The 14,857-nt window shown below is 64.2% G+C and overlaps 1 protein-coding gene across 1 annotated transcript; it reads right to left on the bottom strand.

Moving 5' to 3' along the window:
- Positions 1-2,507: 2,507 nt before the first annotated feature.
- Positions 2,508-14,445, bottom strand: LRPAP1 (LDL receptor related protein associated protein 1). Its single transcript, XM_066280644.1, has 8 exons — positions 14,151-14,445; positions 10,956-11,100; positions 8,946-9,070; positions 6,117-6,237; positions 5,062-5,223; positions 4,552-4,634; positions 4,090-4,266; positions 2,508-2,843 (listed from the first exon to the last, which is right to left on the bottom strand). Exons 1-8 carry the CDS (start codon positions 14,367-14,369, stop codon positions 2,781-2,783), a joined length of 1,095 nt encoding a protein of 364 aa, XP_066136741.1. The 5' UTR covers positions 14,370-14,445; the 3' UTR covers positions 2,508-2,780.
- Positions 14,446-14,857: the final 412 nt, after the last annotated feature.

Here is a 14,857-nt window from a genome sequence, read left to right as displayed (position 1 = left end):
AGCGACTCCACCGCAGGAAGACGTGCGTCCTCTTTGCCCCTGCTGCCCACGGGGACGGGCGAGGTGAGCACCACTCACATCGATGGAGGGACCACTGCCTGTGAACCGAGGAGACAGGGAGGAAGGTCCTTCCGGGGAACAGGCCACTCAGACATGAACTGAATGCACACTCCTCACAGCAGCTGTCTGACAGCGGGAGTGAAGCCGGGGAGGGCACGAAGGCCCGTGGACAGGAAACAGCACTTTGTGGCCAAGAACGAAGGAGCCCGTACAACGTCCGAGGCTGGGGAGGCCCAGCGCCACCAGGGCGTCAGCCTCCCCGAGTGGACGACGTCAGCAAGGCATTCCCATCAGAACTCTAGTAGGCTTTTCCGTAAAAACTCAGCTGATTCTAAAACGCCCGAGTGTGTGAGGAGACTGCGCACTCCCTGCTCCCACGACGCACCGCAGAGCGGCCGTGGCCGAGGGGACGGGACCGCTAGGGACACGCACCTGCACGCCCGCCCACTTGACTCCTGACAAAGGCGCCAAACCCCACCGTGGACAGAGGAAACGTCTGCCTAACAGCTGGGGTTGGAGTGTAAGGATGAAGTGAGCTGCGCCTCCCACGAGATCTGGGCATGATTTCTTCACAACAGGGGACACCCGTGTGCCCGGACTGAGTCAGCAACCAGAAGGAGCCTGTCCCCAAGGCCCCGGCAGCCGGGTGAGCGAGCAGACAGACACCCTGACGGTCTACTCCACCGACAGGGGACGCAGGAACAGGCACTGGGACCAGCCTGAGAGGACGGCTGTCTGGAACTGCTGATGGCTGTTGGGTCATTAGTCGTCGGCCTGAGACCGAGGGTGTTTTTGTGTGTACCCCCCCATCTTCTCTCACAATATAACCTAAAATACCACACAAAATAACTCGTTAGAGGCCACTAAACACCTACAACTGAGGAGCACCCACTAGGCAGCAGCTAGTACCCTCACGCCACCTGCCAACAGGAACGAGAGCGGCCCCTTTGCACGTCAGTCTAACGCACATGGGGGATCTGCCCACACTACACCCGGGAGCCAGAAAATGTGCATGCACGTGCACAGGCACACGCACACACTCACAGCACGCCCACCACAGCCATCTCCAACCGGCAGTCCTGCCCCAAACTGGAAACACCAATATTCACCCACGGCGGGAAGACTGAGACCCGAGTGGCAGCTGTGTGTGGAATGCTCGACAGCCGTGAAAAGGAGCCCCTCCCAGCACACTCTCCCCCCCTCATGTCCATTTAGTTCAAACAGGGAAATACAACCACCTCACTGGGGCCAAGACTGGCTTCTTCGTCCATCTGGGATGTCTTAATAGATTAAACTGGTGGCCTAAGCGCTGATTTCTACCCTGGAGGTGGGAATCCAAGATGGAAGACTGGCAGATCGGGTGTCTGATGAGAACCCCCTGCCCAGCGCAGACTTGACTCCCGTCATCTTACATGGCAGGAGGGTGAGGGAGCTCCCGGGGTCTCTTTTACTAAGGGTGCTAACCCCACCCATGGGGCCCTACCCTCATGACCCAGTCACCTCCCACAGGTCCCATCTATGAATACCATCACCGGGGTGTTAGATTCCAATATGGACGTTTGTGGGGGGGACGACGATGACACAGCCACGTGGTTAGCTGTAGGGAGGAGTGTTGGATGAGGTCTTTGGATTCTGGTGTCCTCTCCTGGGGTGGGCTCCCCAGCACTCATGTGGGAGGACTCCCTGAGCTGCAGGTGGGCGTGTGCACTCCTGTGAGGTTTCACCTCAACGCAATTGTTTAGAATCAAAAGGCAAAAGCAATGTGCCCCCCACCCCTGCTTCCATCTCGGCCACTTCCTCCAGAGCAGGGGCCGTGACAGACCACAGCACGTGTCCTCTCCTACTCACCGCCATGCCCTGGGCCCCAGAACCCAAATGTGTGGCCTAGTGATGGCCACGAGGGACACATCAGCTGACCCAGCCAATGGCAGACGTGACAGAGGCCAGGGCTGCACTGAGACACCTGTTGGGGACACCTCCCTTCTCTCGTCACAGCAGCCCGACCAAGTCCTAGTGTTCCGCCCGTGAGTTCTCAGAATAGACGTCTCATGGACCCCAGTGTTGTCGCTGGGTTCAGAGGGGTCGAGACTCTTCCAGGTGCAAACTTGGGAACCGCGGAGCCCTACCTCCCAGACCTGTCCCCTGGCGAGAGCTGGGCATGTCTGTCGGACACGCAGGCCTTGCAGGCTCTTCCCACAGGGGTGGGCAAACAACACCCAGAGCCCGCTGAGCTGTGAGCCCAGCCTGACCAGAGCCCGCTGGCCCTCCCCTCACCTTGACCGACAGAAGAACAGGGAATGGGGTGTGGGGGTGACGCGGGGACATTCAGGCTGACAATGACCCAGAGCCACTGACCACGCCCAGGGCTGAGGTCAAGACGGGCTAGCCAAGGCTGGGCAGCAGACACAGGGACAGCCGGGGGACACATCAGATCGCTGACACGTTCGTCGTCGACAGGACGTCTGTATTCGGTCTTCTCAATGGCAGGTCCCCAAAGTCAATGCACAGTGACACTGCACCCGAGGACGCCTCAGTGGGCAGCTGCAACCCGCCCCGGGCACAGGGGCAGTGGCACTGCTGGGGTCGGCGGGGGCAGCTCGCAGGCCCTCGCTGGGCACACACACCTGGGGCCACGCCGCCCCGAGGGCTTGTTCACGCCGACACCGCCCACAGCACCCCGGCCGTGTCAGGGAAGTCCAGAGCTGGCTGCTCTCGGGCCCTCAGAGCTCATTGTGGCGCGCTCTTGAGATCCGGCTGGACAGGTCCTGGAGGTGCTTCTTCACCTGCAGGGAGCAGCTCGGTGAGACAGGCCCCGGGGGGGGGGGGACACACAGCCTGACAGGGCCCCTGCTCAGCCTTGCCCCCTCACACTCACCACCCAGAAACCGTCAGATAAGCCACGGCAGCAGCGCAACGGTCACTACCAACCAGGAGACAGCAGGAGCTGGGGGCCCAGCACACCGCCAGCCGGGACTTGCTCGAGAGGCTGCCTTCCAACCCATCGCCACGCAGGGCCTGTCTGGGGCCAGTCAGGGGCCCCGCTGGGCTGGGCGGCCTGGCCTCACCCTACAGCGCTGGCCAGCCGGCTGGGAGGCACGGCTCTCCTGCGCCCCCGTTCTCCCGAGTGCGAGTCCGTCCCACACGCACCCCTCCCCGTCGGCCACAGGTCACGAGTCAGTTTGTGAGCCGACTGCCCACGCGTTGTGGCACTGGGAGTCCCCCTCATGCTGCCAGGTGCAGGCACAGGCCCACAGCCCTCCTTTGGGCAACCTGGTCTCTATTCTGCCGTCCGGCTGGGGCACAGGCACGGGCTCCCCTGCCCCGGCCCCTGTGCCCCCCTCTTCCCTGAAGCCACACCAGAGGTTCTCTGGGTAAAGGCCCTTTCGTGTTTCAGTACCTGGAAGATGCCCACAAGTGAGCTAAACAGCAACCCTGCTGTGAGGGCCGCTTGAATGTTCACAGAGCCCTGGGCAGTGGCTGGTCTGGGGCCACTGGCTCCCGCCTTCAGAGGGCCCGTTTCCTGAGGGGCCAAGCACGGCCCCCCATGTACGGGGGAATTCTCAGGACACAGCTGCCTCCGTGCGTGCTCAGGAGATGCCACAGCCACCGCGGGCCCCTCGTTCAGGACCTTCAGAGCCACTGACCGGCCACCCACTTCCGGGGCAGGAAGCTAGTTGTGCGGCTGGAAGAGCCCCAGCCCCAGCCCCACCCTGCCCACCCGCCCTGGGTGCGAGCCCACAACCCTTGTCCGTCCCTGGGGAAGAGCACAGTGGAGCACGAGCCCAGCAGGTGTGCGGGCAGAGCCAGGAAGTACCGGCCTCCTGTCCCACCCTGCCCACCGCCCTGGTGCGTGCCCACAACCCTTGTCCGTCCCTGGGGAAGAGCACAGTGGAACACGGGCCCAGCAGGTGTGCGGGCAGAGCCAGGAAGTGCCGGCCTCCTGCCCCCTCAGGGCCACGGGGCTGCTTCCAGCACGCTCTATCGGGGCAGAGGGGAGCCCCCCCAGGGGGCAGGAGCCTGGCCGCCCACCTTGTAGCCCAGCTCCTTGGTCTTCTCCTCCAGCAGGGCGTAGCGCTCCTTGTTGCGGCTCACGTGCTCGTGGTCCCCAAAACGCTCCACGTGCTGCAGCTTCTGGTGGGAGATCTCCAGCTGCTTCCGGTAGTGGTTGTGCTTCTCGATCTTCACCTCAAAGTGCTTCAGCTCCTCCTGGAAGGACGTCTAAGCAACTGAGCTTCCCCAACACTCTTCCCGTCCACAGCCCGCCCTGCGGCCAGCACCAGGGCCCCGTGCAGCCCACGGCACAGCCAGCACACCAGGCCCAGCCGGCCCCGCCCCGGCAGCACATGGCGGTCCGCACAGCCACCCGACAGAGGGACGCGGAGGGCGGGAGAAGGCCCCTGCGCGGTGGTGACCGCTCCCACTGAGGAGCAAGCAGCAAACGAGCTGAGCGAGCGCCAGCACCTCTCCCACACCCCTGCCCGCGCCCCTCACCCGAAAGGACTCCAGCTCCTTCTCCGTGAAGTTGGCCGACCGTGCCAGGTCCCACAGGTCAATCACCCGCGGCTCCTCGAACTCTGTGGGGAGCAAGGCAACCTCAGTGAGGCGCACGGCGGCCTCCTGTGAGGCCCAGGCCACGCGCCCCACCCAGCCGCCAGCGCAGTGTGTGTGTGCAGGTGTGAGCATGTGCCGTGCCACCTGGGTGCAGGTGTGTGCCGCGCCCTTGGAAGCAAACGGGCAGCCTGCAGGCGCTCAGCCCATGGCTTGCAGGACCGGCTGGCACATGCCCAACTTCTCGCCTCGCCCTCCCACCCGCAGGCCTCCTGCAGCCGGGCCACTGCGAGCCGCGGACGTGGAGCTCAGGAGAGCGCTGGCGCAAACAGGCCTGCACACGAGACTGCCACTGCAGCTAAGCAGCTGTCCTGACAGACACGAGGGCTCAGGGGACGTGACGAACGGGAAGGGGACGGCCGAGGGAGAGCCACCCAGCGTGCCTGCGCTCACCAGCCTCGGAGCCGTAGCCCTGGTGGCTGACTTTCCGCAGCCGGTCGTAGCCCTGGCTGATGCCCCGCAGCCGGTCCTTGAGCTCCGCGTGCCGGCTCTGCAGCACGGCCTCCTCCTGCACACGGCTCATGTCCGAGGGGCTGATGGCGTTCTCGTGAACCTCTGCGGGGCGGGACGGCGGGGGGAGGCCGCTGAGGACCCGGGCCTGGGGCCAGCAGCTGCCACGCCGACCCTGCCTCACTGGGGGAGTCGTGTTCTGGGGGGTTCTCTCCTCTGCAGGCTCTGTGGCCCCTAAGCAGCCCAACCCTTCCTGTGAGATGTGCGGACACTAGAACCCCGCTCCACGAGGCCCCTTCAGAAGGACAGTCCGCTTACCAGGTTCCCCGAAGCCAGCAGCCCCCCAGCGTGCTGACTTTCTGACCGCGGCAGCCCACGCGTTTGAGGGGACTGAGACTCAACAACAGAGGGAACACGGAGATCACCCTGCGAAACTACGTGTCTGTGGGAGAGGCGGCCAGTGGTGCCCTGGGTAACTGAACTGTCTGCACCTGAGCACATGTCCCTGCCACTGTCAGAGGCACCCTGAGGGGTTCCCAAGCAGCGATCCTGCTCAGAAAACTGGACGGACAGCCCCAGCCGGTTGGCTCAACAGATGGACATCCCGGGTTCGATTCCTGGTCAGGGCGTAGAGGGGAAATGCCCATCTGCTTCTCCACCCCTCCCCCTCTCCTTCCTCTCTGTCTCTCTCTTCCTGCAGCCAAGGCTCCATTGGAGCAAAGTTGGCCCGGGCACTGAGGATGGCTCCATGGCCTCTGCCTCAGGTGCTGGAATGGCTCTGGTTGCAACAGAGTGATGCCCCAGATGGGCAGAGCATCGCCCCCTGGTGGGCATGCTGGGTGGATCCCAGTCAGGCACATGCGGAAGTCTGTCTCTAGCTGCACTCCCCTCACTAAATAAACAGAATAAAAACCTGGGTGGACGAGGGAGCAGCAGCACCCCCCCCAGCTCCCCAGAACGCCAGGAACTGGGCTGCCCACCGGGCAGGGCAGGCGCACCTTCTGTCCGGCTCAGGGCCTCCAGCAGGATGTTGTACTCGCGGACCTTCTCTCTGTGGTGCTGGAACTCCCGCCAGAGCTTGTCTAGCTCCTCCCTGGAGAACTTCCCAGAGGTCTTCGCCTGGAAGAGAGCCCCGGGCATGCTCACCATCCACACCTCAGCACCATTCCCCTGCCCCAGGGCCGTGGGCCACAGGGCCACGCAGGTCTGGGCTCCAGAGCCCCCCCCCCCCCCCCCCCCGCTCTAGCTTGTGACTGGGTAGAGCTGGTGGATAAAGGGGTGTGAAGTAAGTGCCCAGGCCACCACCGTGCAACATCGAGGTTTGCACCTCCAGGGAGGGCACCTCTCAGCGTCCTGGACGCCATCTGCAGGATCCAACCCCACTGGACACAGGCAGAGTGGAGCTGTGCCGCCCCGTGCGCCAGCGGCTGTGTGTGCGGTGAGCTGTGCCGCCCCGTGCGCCAGCGGCTGTGTGTGCGGTGAGCTGTGCCGCCCCGTGCACCAGCGGCTGTGTGTGCGGTGAGCTGTGCCGCCCCGTGCACCGGCTGTGTGTGCGGTGAGCTGTGCCGCCCCGTGCACCGGCTGTGTGTGCGGTGAGCTGTGCCGCCCCGTGCACCGGCTGTGTGTGCGGTGAGCTGTGCTGCCCCGTGCTCCCGCGGCTGTGTGTGCGGTGAGCTGTGCCGCCCCGTGCTCCCGCAGCTGTGTGTGCGGTGAGCTGTGCGGCCCCGTGCTCCCGCGGCTGTGTGTGCGGTGAGCTGTGCCGCCCCGTGCACCAGCGGCTGTGTGTGCGGTGAGCTGTGCCGCCCCGTGCACCAGCGGCTGTGTGTGTGGTGAGCTGTGCCGCCCCGTGCACCGGCTGTGTGTGTGGTGAGCTGTGCCGCCCCGTGCGCCGGCTGTGTGTGTGGTGAGCTGTGCCGCCCCGTGCTCCAGCGGCTGTGTGTGCGGTGAGCTGTGCTGCCCCGTGCACCAGCTGTGTGTGTGGTGAGCTGTGCTGCCCCGTGCGCCAGCGGCTGTGTGTGGTGATGTGTGCGGTGAGCTGTGCCGCCCCGTGCACCAGCGGCTGTGTGTGTGGTGAGCTGTGCCGCCCCGTGCGCCAGCTGTGTGTGCGGTGAGCTGTGCCGCCCCGTGCTCCAGCTGTGTGTGCGGTGAGCTGTGCCGCCCCGTGCGCCAGCGGCTGTGTGTGCGGTGAGCTGTGCCGCCCCGTGCTCCAGCTGTGTGTGCGGTGAGCTGTGCTGCCCCGTGCACCAGCTGTGTGTGTGGTGAGCTGTGCCGCCCCGTGCACCAGCTGTGTGTGCGGTGAGCTGTGCCGCCCCGTGCACCGGCTGTGTGTATGGTGAGCTGTGTGTGCGGTGAGCTGTGCCGCCCCGTGCACCGGCTGTGTGTATGGTGAGCTGTGCCGCCCCGTGCGCCAGCGGCTGTGTGTGCGGTGAGCTGTGTGTGTGGTGAGCTGTGCCGCCCCGTGCTCCCGCGGCTGTGTGTGCGGTGAGCTGTGCCGCCCCGTGCTCCCGCGGCTGTGTGTGCGGTGAGCTGTGCCGCCCCGTGCGCCAGCTGTGTGTGCGGTGAGCTGTGCCGCCCCGTGCGCCAGCTGTGTGTGTGGTGAGCTGTGCCGTCCCCTGCACCAGCGGCTGTGTGTGCGGTGAGCTGTGTGTGCGGTGAGCTGTGCCGCCCTGTGCGCCAGCGGCTGTGTGTGCGGTGAGCTGTGTGTGCGGTGAGCTGTGCCGCCCCGTGCACCAGCGGCTGTGTGTGCGGTGAGCTGTGTGTGCGGTGAGCTGTGCCGCCCCGTGCTCCAGCTGTGTGTGTGGTGAGCTGTGCCGCCCCGTGCGCCAGCGGCTGTGTGTGCGGTGAGCTGTGTGTGCGGTGAGCTGTGCCGCCCCGTGCGCCAGCGGCTGTGTATGCGGTGAGCTGTGTGTGCGGTGAGCTGTGCCGCCCCGTGCGCCAGCGGCTGTGTGTGCGGTGAGCTGTGTGTGCGGTGAGCTGTGCCGCCCCGTGCGCCAGCGGCTGTGTGTGCGGTGAGCTGTGCCGCCCCGTGCTCCAGCGGCTGTGTGTGCGGTGAGCTGTGCCGTCCCGTGCACCAGCGGCTGTGTGTGCGGTGAGCTGTGTGTGCGGTGAGCTGTGCCGCCCTGTGCGCCAGCGGCTGTGTGTGCGGTGAGCTGTGTGTGCGGTGAGCTGTGCCGCCCCGTGCACCAGCGGCTGTGTGTGCGGTGAGCTGTGTGTGCGGTGAGCTGTGCCGCCCCGTGCACCAGCTGTGTGTGTGGTGAGCTGTGCCGCCCCGTGCGCCAGCGGCTGTGTGTGCGGTGAGCTGTGTGTGCGGTGAGCTGTGCCGCCCCGTGCGCCAGCGGCTGTGTGTGCGGTAAGCTGTGTGTGCGGTGAGCTGTGCCGCCCCGTGCACCAGCTGTGTGTGTGGTGAGCTGTGCCGCCCCGTGCACCAGCTGTGTGTGCGGTGAGCTGTGTGTGTGGTGAGCTGTGCCGCCCCGTGCGCCAGCTGTGTGTGCGGTGAGCTGTGCCGCCCCGTGCACCAGCGGCTGTGTGTGCGGTGAGCTGTGCGGCCCCGTGCTCCCGCGGCTGTGTGTGCGGTGAGCTGTGCCACCCTGTGCACCAGCGGCTGTGTGTGCCCTCCCTACCCAGCTCCGCCACAGAGCCCCAGCTCCAGCTGGGCCAGCACGGGGACAGGGACGGGGAGACGGGACCAAGAGACACAGCAGTGACCCAGAGACCCCGCCAGAGCAGAGGCCGCATGCTCCACACACTATGAACGGTGGTGCAGGGCCCAGCAGCCCGACTCTCGCAGGGAGGGCACCCATGTTGGGTACACAGGGAGCGCGGGGTACCTTGTGCCACAGCTTCTCCAGCCTGGGGTCCTCCAGGCTGTCCTGCTCGGTGCCATCGCTGAGCGAGTTTCCACTGAGCGCCTGGGCGTCCTTCCTCCCGTCCAGACGGTACTTGGCCAGGATGACTAGGGCAGGAGAGGGGTCAGGTGAGGCAGGTCCTGGGCCAGAGGGGCAATTGGAGCAGCTGGGCCCTGCCAGCTAGCCAGGTCTGCCTCCCTGTCCCATAGGCTCCCTCTGCCCATGAGGTTTCTGGTAACCACCCAGGACCCAGCAGAACAAAGACAAACCTGGGGTCCCGCCCCCGCTACCGTGTCCAGTGGCTGAGGGGACCCACTTCCCCCCACGACACCAGCTACTTACTTCCTGGCTCCCCTCACATCTGGTTGGGACAGGAGTTGTTACCAGTGGGGCCATTTTTACAGATCAATATCACAGATTTTCAAAACCAAAATGTGCAGCCCACTTCTGGTGCGTGCAGGAGCAATCGCAGCTCAGAGTGGAGGGTGTAGCCAGGGGTGGGGGCTTTCCTGTCACCATGTCACACTTCTGTCTGGAAGGAGAGGTTTTTTACAGAAGAAACCTCGGTGGCAGCAACTTCCAACAAAAGGCTGGTGGAGCCTGACCAGGTGGTGGTGTAGTGGATAGAGCGTCGGACTGGGATGCGGAAGACCCAGGTTCGAGACCCCGAGGTCGCCAGCTTGATTGAGGGCTCATCTGGTTTGAGCAAAGCTCACCAGCTTGAGCCCAAGGTCGCTGGCTTGAGCAAGGGGTTACTCGGTCTGCTGAAGGCCTGAGGTCAAGGCACATATGAGAGAGCAATCAATGAACAACTAAGATGTAGCAACGAAAAACTAATGATTGATGCTTCTCATCTCTCTCAGTTCTTGTCTGTCTGTCCCTGTCTATCCCTCTCTCTCTTAAAAAAAAAAAAAAAGGCGGGTGGAGGCCGAGAGGGAAGGCGGGCCACCAACCTGCAACGTCCCTGTCAAGGTGGGGACGCGACCAGGCCGCTCCTCAGTCCTGCAGGCACAGCGCCGGCCCCAGCCCTCCGCTCCTCGCGGGGCCCCATCACTCGTGCTGGGCCTCTCAGCCCACCCTGGCCGCCAACACCACACGGGGCAGGTGCCCAGCGGGGCCCCAGAAAGCAGCTAGCTCTCCAGGTGGGTCTCCCCGGGAATTCAGGGCCACGCCAGGCCTTCCCCCCCCTCCGCTGGCAGTGGGGTGCCCAGTCCTCCTTGCTCCGAGGGCTGGGGTCCTCCCGGGCGGCTGACTCTGGCTCCGCTGTGCCTTCCAGGACATCAACTGGGCCTCCCCCATCCCCTGGTCTGGTCTTCCTCAGAAACCAGTGCTGGCTTCCCTTCCCCCGCACTCCGTTCTTGCCACCCCAAACCCAACTCCTGGTGGGGTCACATGCTGGACACGGAGGCCAAGGCCATGCCCTCCGCACCAGCTCCTTGCCCGGGGCCCACCCTGGGCGGTGCCAGCCTGCTCTTGGCTCTCAGGGGCCTGCTTCCCCGTCTCAGACCTCACTCCTAAGCTCAGCTCCCCGAGGACTCGAGGCCGACCATGCGGAGGGTCCACTCCTGGTGCTCCCCTGTGAGCTCCGGGCCTTCCTAGCGTCCCACGCCCGTCCAGTCCCCTTCCTCAACTGCCCCACGCCCGTCCAGTCCCCTTCCTCAACTGCCCCACGCCCGTCCAGTCCCCTTCCTCAACTGCCCCACGCCCGTCCAGTCCCCTTCCTCAACTGCAGGAGGCCCTCCACAGAGGCCCTCCGGGAGCTGCCTCGGCCATGCGGCCCTGGCCAGTGGGGACACACAAGCGCATACAAGTGTGTCCTTATCGACTCTTCAAACCACGTCACCAAGACCTATGTTCAACATGTCATTTACTCCTGAAAAGAGCAAGAAAGAGGCTGCTTGGCGCTCCTGACACGCGGGGCCCGACACACCCCGCCCACAAACTGCACCCCGGTGAGCAGCTGGCCAGGGGGGCTGGCAGCAAGGACGATACCGTTCAGGTTGCGTATAAGCTTTGCTTCTCTCTCCCCGTCTTCATCCAAGCCTTCGGCCTTCAGCTTCTTCCAGGCGAACTCGTCCCTTTCTTGTATCTTCAGGTCGGCGTGGAGCTCGGACAGTTCCACAGGAGAAAGCTGCAGCTGGGGGCAGGGACAGCAGACACCCGACAGTCAGCCGCAGGATGACCCAACGACAGAGCCCGGGAGAGAGGCGACCGGGAGCCGAGCCAGGGTCCCAGCCCTTCCACCTGCACACGTTCCTGCCGAGCGCGTCAGAGGGACAGCGGCCCGCCCTGCGAGGACCCCCGGCCTAGCCTGAACCGTCCACAGCACAGCCGGTCTAGACACCCCAGGTCCCCAGGGAGTCACCTGCTGTCAGTGGCTGGAGCTGAGGGCAAAGGAGGGGAGCTGGCTGCAGAGGGTGGCTCCTGTCAGTGGACACCCCAGCTGCACCCCCTGGACCCTGGGGACAGTCACCTGGGTCAACAGGGTGGGAGGACGTAGGGGCATGAATGCGGGGCTTGGTGAAGACACCAGTCCTTGCATCATGAAACTGCAACTTTTGGAAAGGACAGAAAACTAAATTTATAGAAGACATCCCCAAAACCTCCCCACGGTTCCCAGGGACACTGGTGGGGAGGCATCCCCTGTGGGCGGGGCGCCACGCTGGAAGCCGGCTGAGAAGGGGCTGAGTGTGGCGGGACCTCTACTTCCTGAGAGATCCTGCCCCCTGCTTGGCCCATGAGGTCCCCTCCAGGTCTGGGCCACCACCATCTCACCTGGCTGAAATGACATGTGACGATTTGTGCCAGTTCCACTGAACTGGCGGCTTTAAAAACCAATCAGGTCCCTGGCCGGTTGGCTCAGCAGTAGAGTGTCAGCCTGGCGTGCGGGGGACCCGGGTTCGATTCCCGGCCAGGGCACACAGGAGAAGTGCCCATCTGCTTCTCTACCCCTCCCCCTCTCCTTCCTCTCTGTCTCTCTCTTCCCCTCCCGCAGCCGAGGCTCCACTGGAGCAAAAATGGCCCGGGCGCTGGGGATGGCTCCTTGGCCTCTGCCCCAGGCGCTAGAGTGGCTCTGGTTGCAGCAGAGCGACGCCCGGGAGGGGCATAGCATCGCCCCTGGTGGGCGTGCCGGGTGGATCCCGGTCTGGCGCATGCGGGAGTCTGACTATCTCTCCCCGTTTCCAGCTTCAGAAAAATACAAAAAAAACCCAAAAAACCCAAATCAGTCCACATGCATGAAAGATGGCCTGCCTCCGAGGAACTCGCTAGTGACTCCCAATGTCAGACCCAGGGCTGGGGGTGCAGGGCCCCCTCAGGGTCTGGTGCCACCCAGCCGCCGGCTGTCCTGTGGAAAGAGCCCCTTCCTGGGCAAGCTTGAGCTGGACGCATGTGCCCATTTACAGGAGGAGGGAGGGAAGGCCTCCCCCCACCCATGCTGGAACCTTTGATGAGCTTTAGGTCTGAGCAGGAAGCCACTGGGCAGGCCTCACACAGGACCTCACCACCAAGGTGGGCAAAGCTGGGCACCTCAGGCCTCCGCGGGCCAGAGGTCACTGGAAATGGGTCTGAATTGTGGTCCCAGACAGAGTGGAGATAAAGAACACAGGCCCTTAAAGACCGTGATCTCAGACCAGTTACCTCCCCTGACGGCCTGCATTCTCAGGCAGTTCTGGAGTGGAGGGTGGCGGAGGCCAGATGGGCCTGAGCTGGGGCTGGTCCCCAGCAGGACCTCTGTGGTGCGAGGAGGGACCCCCGGCCCCCAGACCTCTGCTCCAGATTCTGTGTGAACACCCGGCACCCACTCTCTGGATTCTTTTTAATAGCTCTTTAAATTACAGTTAAACGTTAATGCCTCTTGCGAAAAGAACTAGTTAACAGAAGCCAGATGCAAAGCAGACTCTGTCCAATGTTAAACAACGGAGTAAATCATCAACAACACTGGGACAAGTGATACACCGGAACAAAGCCACTCGGCAGGAACAAGAAGGTACGTGTGCGGTGTAGACTGTGGTGACGGTCCCTCAGGTGCACTAAACACGCACAGCCAGTCACCTCTGAACAACGGGATTAAAAAGAAACTACTGAGAACTGGTGTCCACCAAGCCTCTCCTCCAGCCATGGCTCTGGTCTACGGCTAAGGTGGTGAGCAGGGATTGAAGGAGGCCGGGGGGTGTGCTGGCTGCAAGGCTGTGCCAGCCCCCCCCCATGCAGATCTGAGAACCCTCACAGGCCTCCAGCACCCCCCCCCCAGCTCACTGCCCTCCCCACCTCCTGGTATGCAGGGGAGGCTGCTCCCCAGCCTGTCCTTCCAGAACCCCTCCTGGACCAGAGGGACGCAGTGCCCCAAGGGAAGGGAGACAGGCCACAAGTGGCACAGGGACAGAGCGGGGTTCGGACACAATCTACCCCCCTCCCTGGGCCTCCCTCCTGGGAGGACAAACTCTTCAACAGTTGTGATCACAAAGTGAGAACAGAACCCTTGGCAGGACCTGGAGCTCAGGACAGGGGAACTCAAGCGTTCAGCTTGAGTGGTGACGGCTTCGGTTACAGTCCCGGGGCTTAATGGCTGACCAGGTAAAAGCTTGTTCCAGGACCTGGGATAGCTGAACGGGCCCACACGACTTCAGGAGACCCGCGAGTGACCTACCTTAGTGCCCCAGGGGGTTGCAAGCATGGACGGGGCTGCAAACGCTCGCCGGCTAGGATCCCGTCAGCTTTGACTATCATGTGACTGACTCTTCCCAGAGATCCTAAAACCCTTCCCACCCGTTCTTCCCCTTAAAGAAAGTCTGCCCGCGGATATAAGGGGTTGGGATGATTTGGGAATGTCACCCCCGTCTGCCCAGATCGCCGGTCACCTGAACACAGCGCCCATGAGGATTCAAGTCCCCGTCTCTACTTCTTGGGCTGGACTGGTGACAGGCAGCCCGGGCTCCCCTATTCTGGGTTCACTCCCAGGACCTTGACCCTGACTGAGCCACGGGGCGACCCCCACCTGACACGCCGCCCCCGGAGGCCCGTGGGGCCAGCCCCGAGGTCAGGGGCAGCCCCGCCCGCAGCGCCCCGAGCACCGGCAACCCAGAGGAGCAGGACCGCTTCCCGAGTCGAGGCTGCAAGGCCGGACGAGGAAGCAGCGCCCGCAGCCCCTGCCTGGAGGCGCCTCCCGAGCCCGGGACCGCCACTCACCCGCTGCGCCTTCTCCCACAGCTGGTTCAGCTTCTCCATGCGGAACTCGCCGCTGGGCTCGCGCCGCGCGGGCCGCTCGGGTTCGTTCTCCTCCCGCGAGTACTTGCCGCCGTGGCCCACCGCCGGCCAGGGCCTCAGTAGCAGCAGCAGCAGCAGCAGCAGCAATGGCGGGGATGCCAGGAACCCGCGCGAACCAGGTGCGACCCTCCGCGACGCCATCTTCCTCCACCGGCCGCGGAGACCCCGTAGGGCGCGTCCAGGACATCCCACTGGGCCCCGCCCCTGATCTCGCTCCGCCCCCCGCCGCGCTGCCTCCTGGGAATTGTAGTCTATCCCTTGTGCAGGTGGCCCACTCGAGGCCTCCGAGGGACTACAACGTCCGGAAGCCCTGCGGAGGCACGTGGACGTTTCCTAGGCAACCATGCCGCGGCCTGGCGACTACGCTAGGGCTGCGTGAACTGAGATGCGCGCTTGCCAAGAGCCTTGCTTGCTTGCGAGCGGAGGAGCCCACCTTGACCGCGGAAACCGAATGGTCGCCGGCCCGGTCCTCTCTACTCCTTAGAACTAGTGAATGGGAAAAATTCGGGACCGTGTCTTCCTGTGTCTGAGACCGTTCCTGCGTCACCTGATGTTGCATCTTCCCGGTCATGATGGGTTTGGGGGGAGGTGGTCCCTGCTCGTGGGCGCCCAGGTGTGCCTGTCGCTGC

This window comes from Saccopteryx bilineata, chromosome 5, assembly GCF_036850765.1.
Source record: "Saccopteryx bilineata isolate mSacBil1 chromosome 5, mSacBil1_pri_phased_curated, whole genome shotgun sequence".
Taxonomy (NCBI): domain Eukaryota; kingdom Metazoa; phylum Chordata; class Mammalia; order Chiroptera; family Emballonuridae; genus Saccopteryx; species Saccopteryx bilineata.
Note: the sequence above shows the minus strand (reverse complement) of the source record. Positions and strands in the feature narration are given on the sequence as shown.

Excerpts from the sequence above, each read along its gene's own strand:
- LRPAP1 (XM_066280644.1), bottom strand. The coding sequence starts at position 14,369 with ATGGCGTCGCGGAGGGTCGCACCTGGTTCGCGCGGGTTCCTGGCATCC. Across the intron at positions 4,635-5,061 it reads GGGCTACGGCTCCGAGGCTG|AGTTCGAGGAGCCGCGGGTG; the intron begins GTGAGCGCAGGC and ends TGCTCCCCACAG. Across the intron at positions 2,844-4,089 it reads CCAAGGAGCTGGGCTACAAG|GTGAAGAAGCACCTCCAGGA; the intron begins GTGGGCGGCCAG and ends TGCTCCCTGCAG.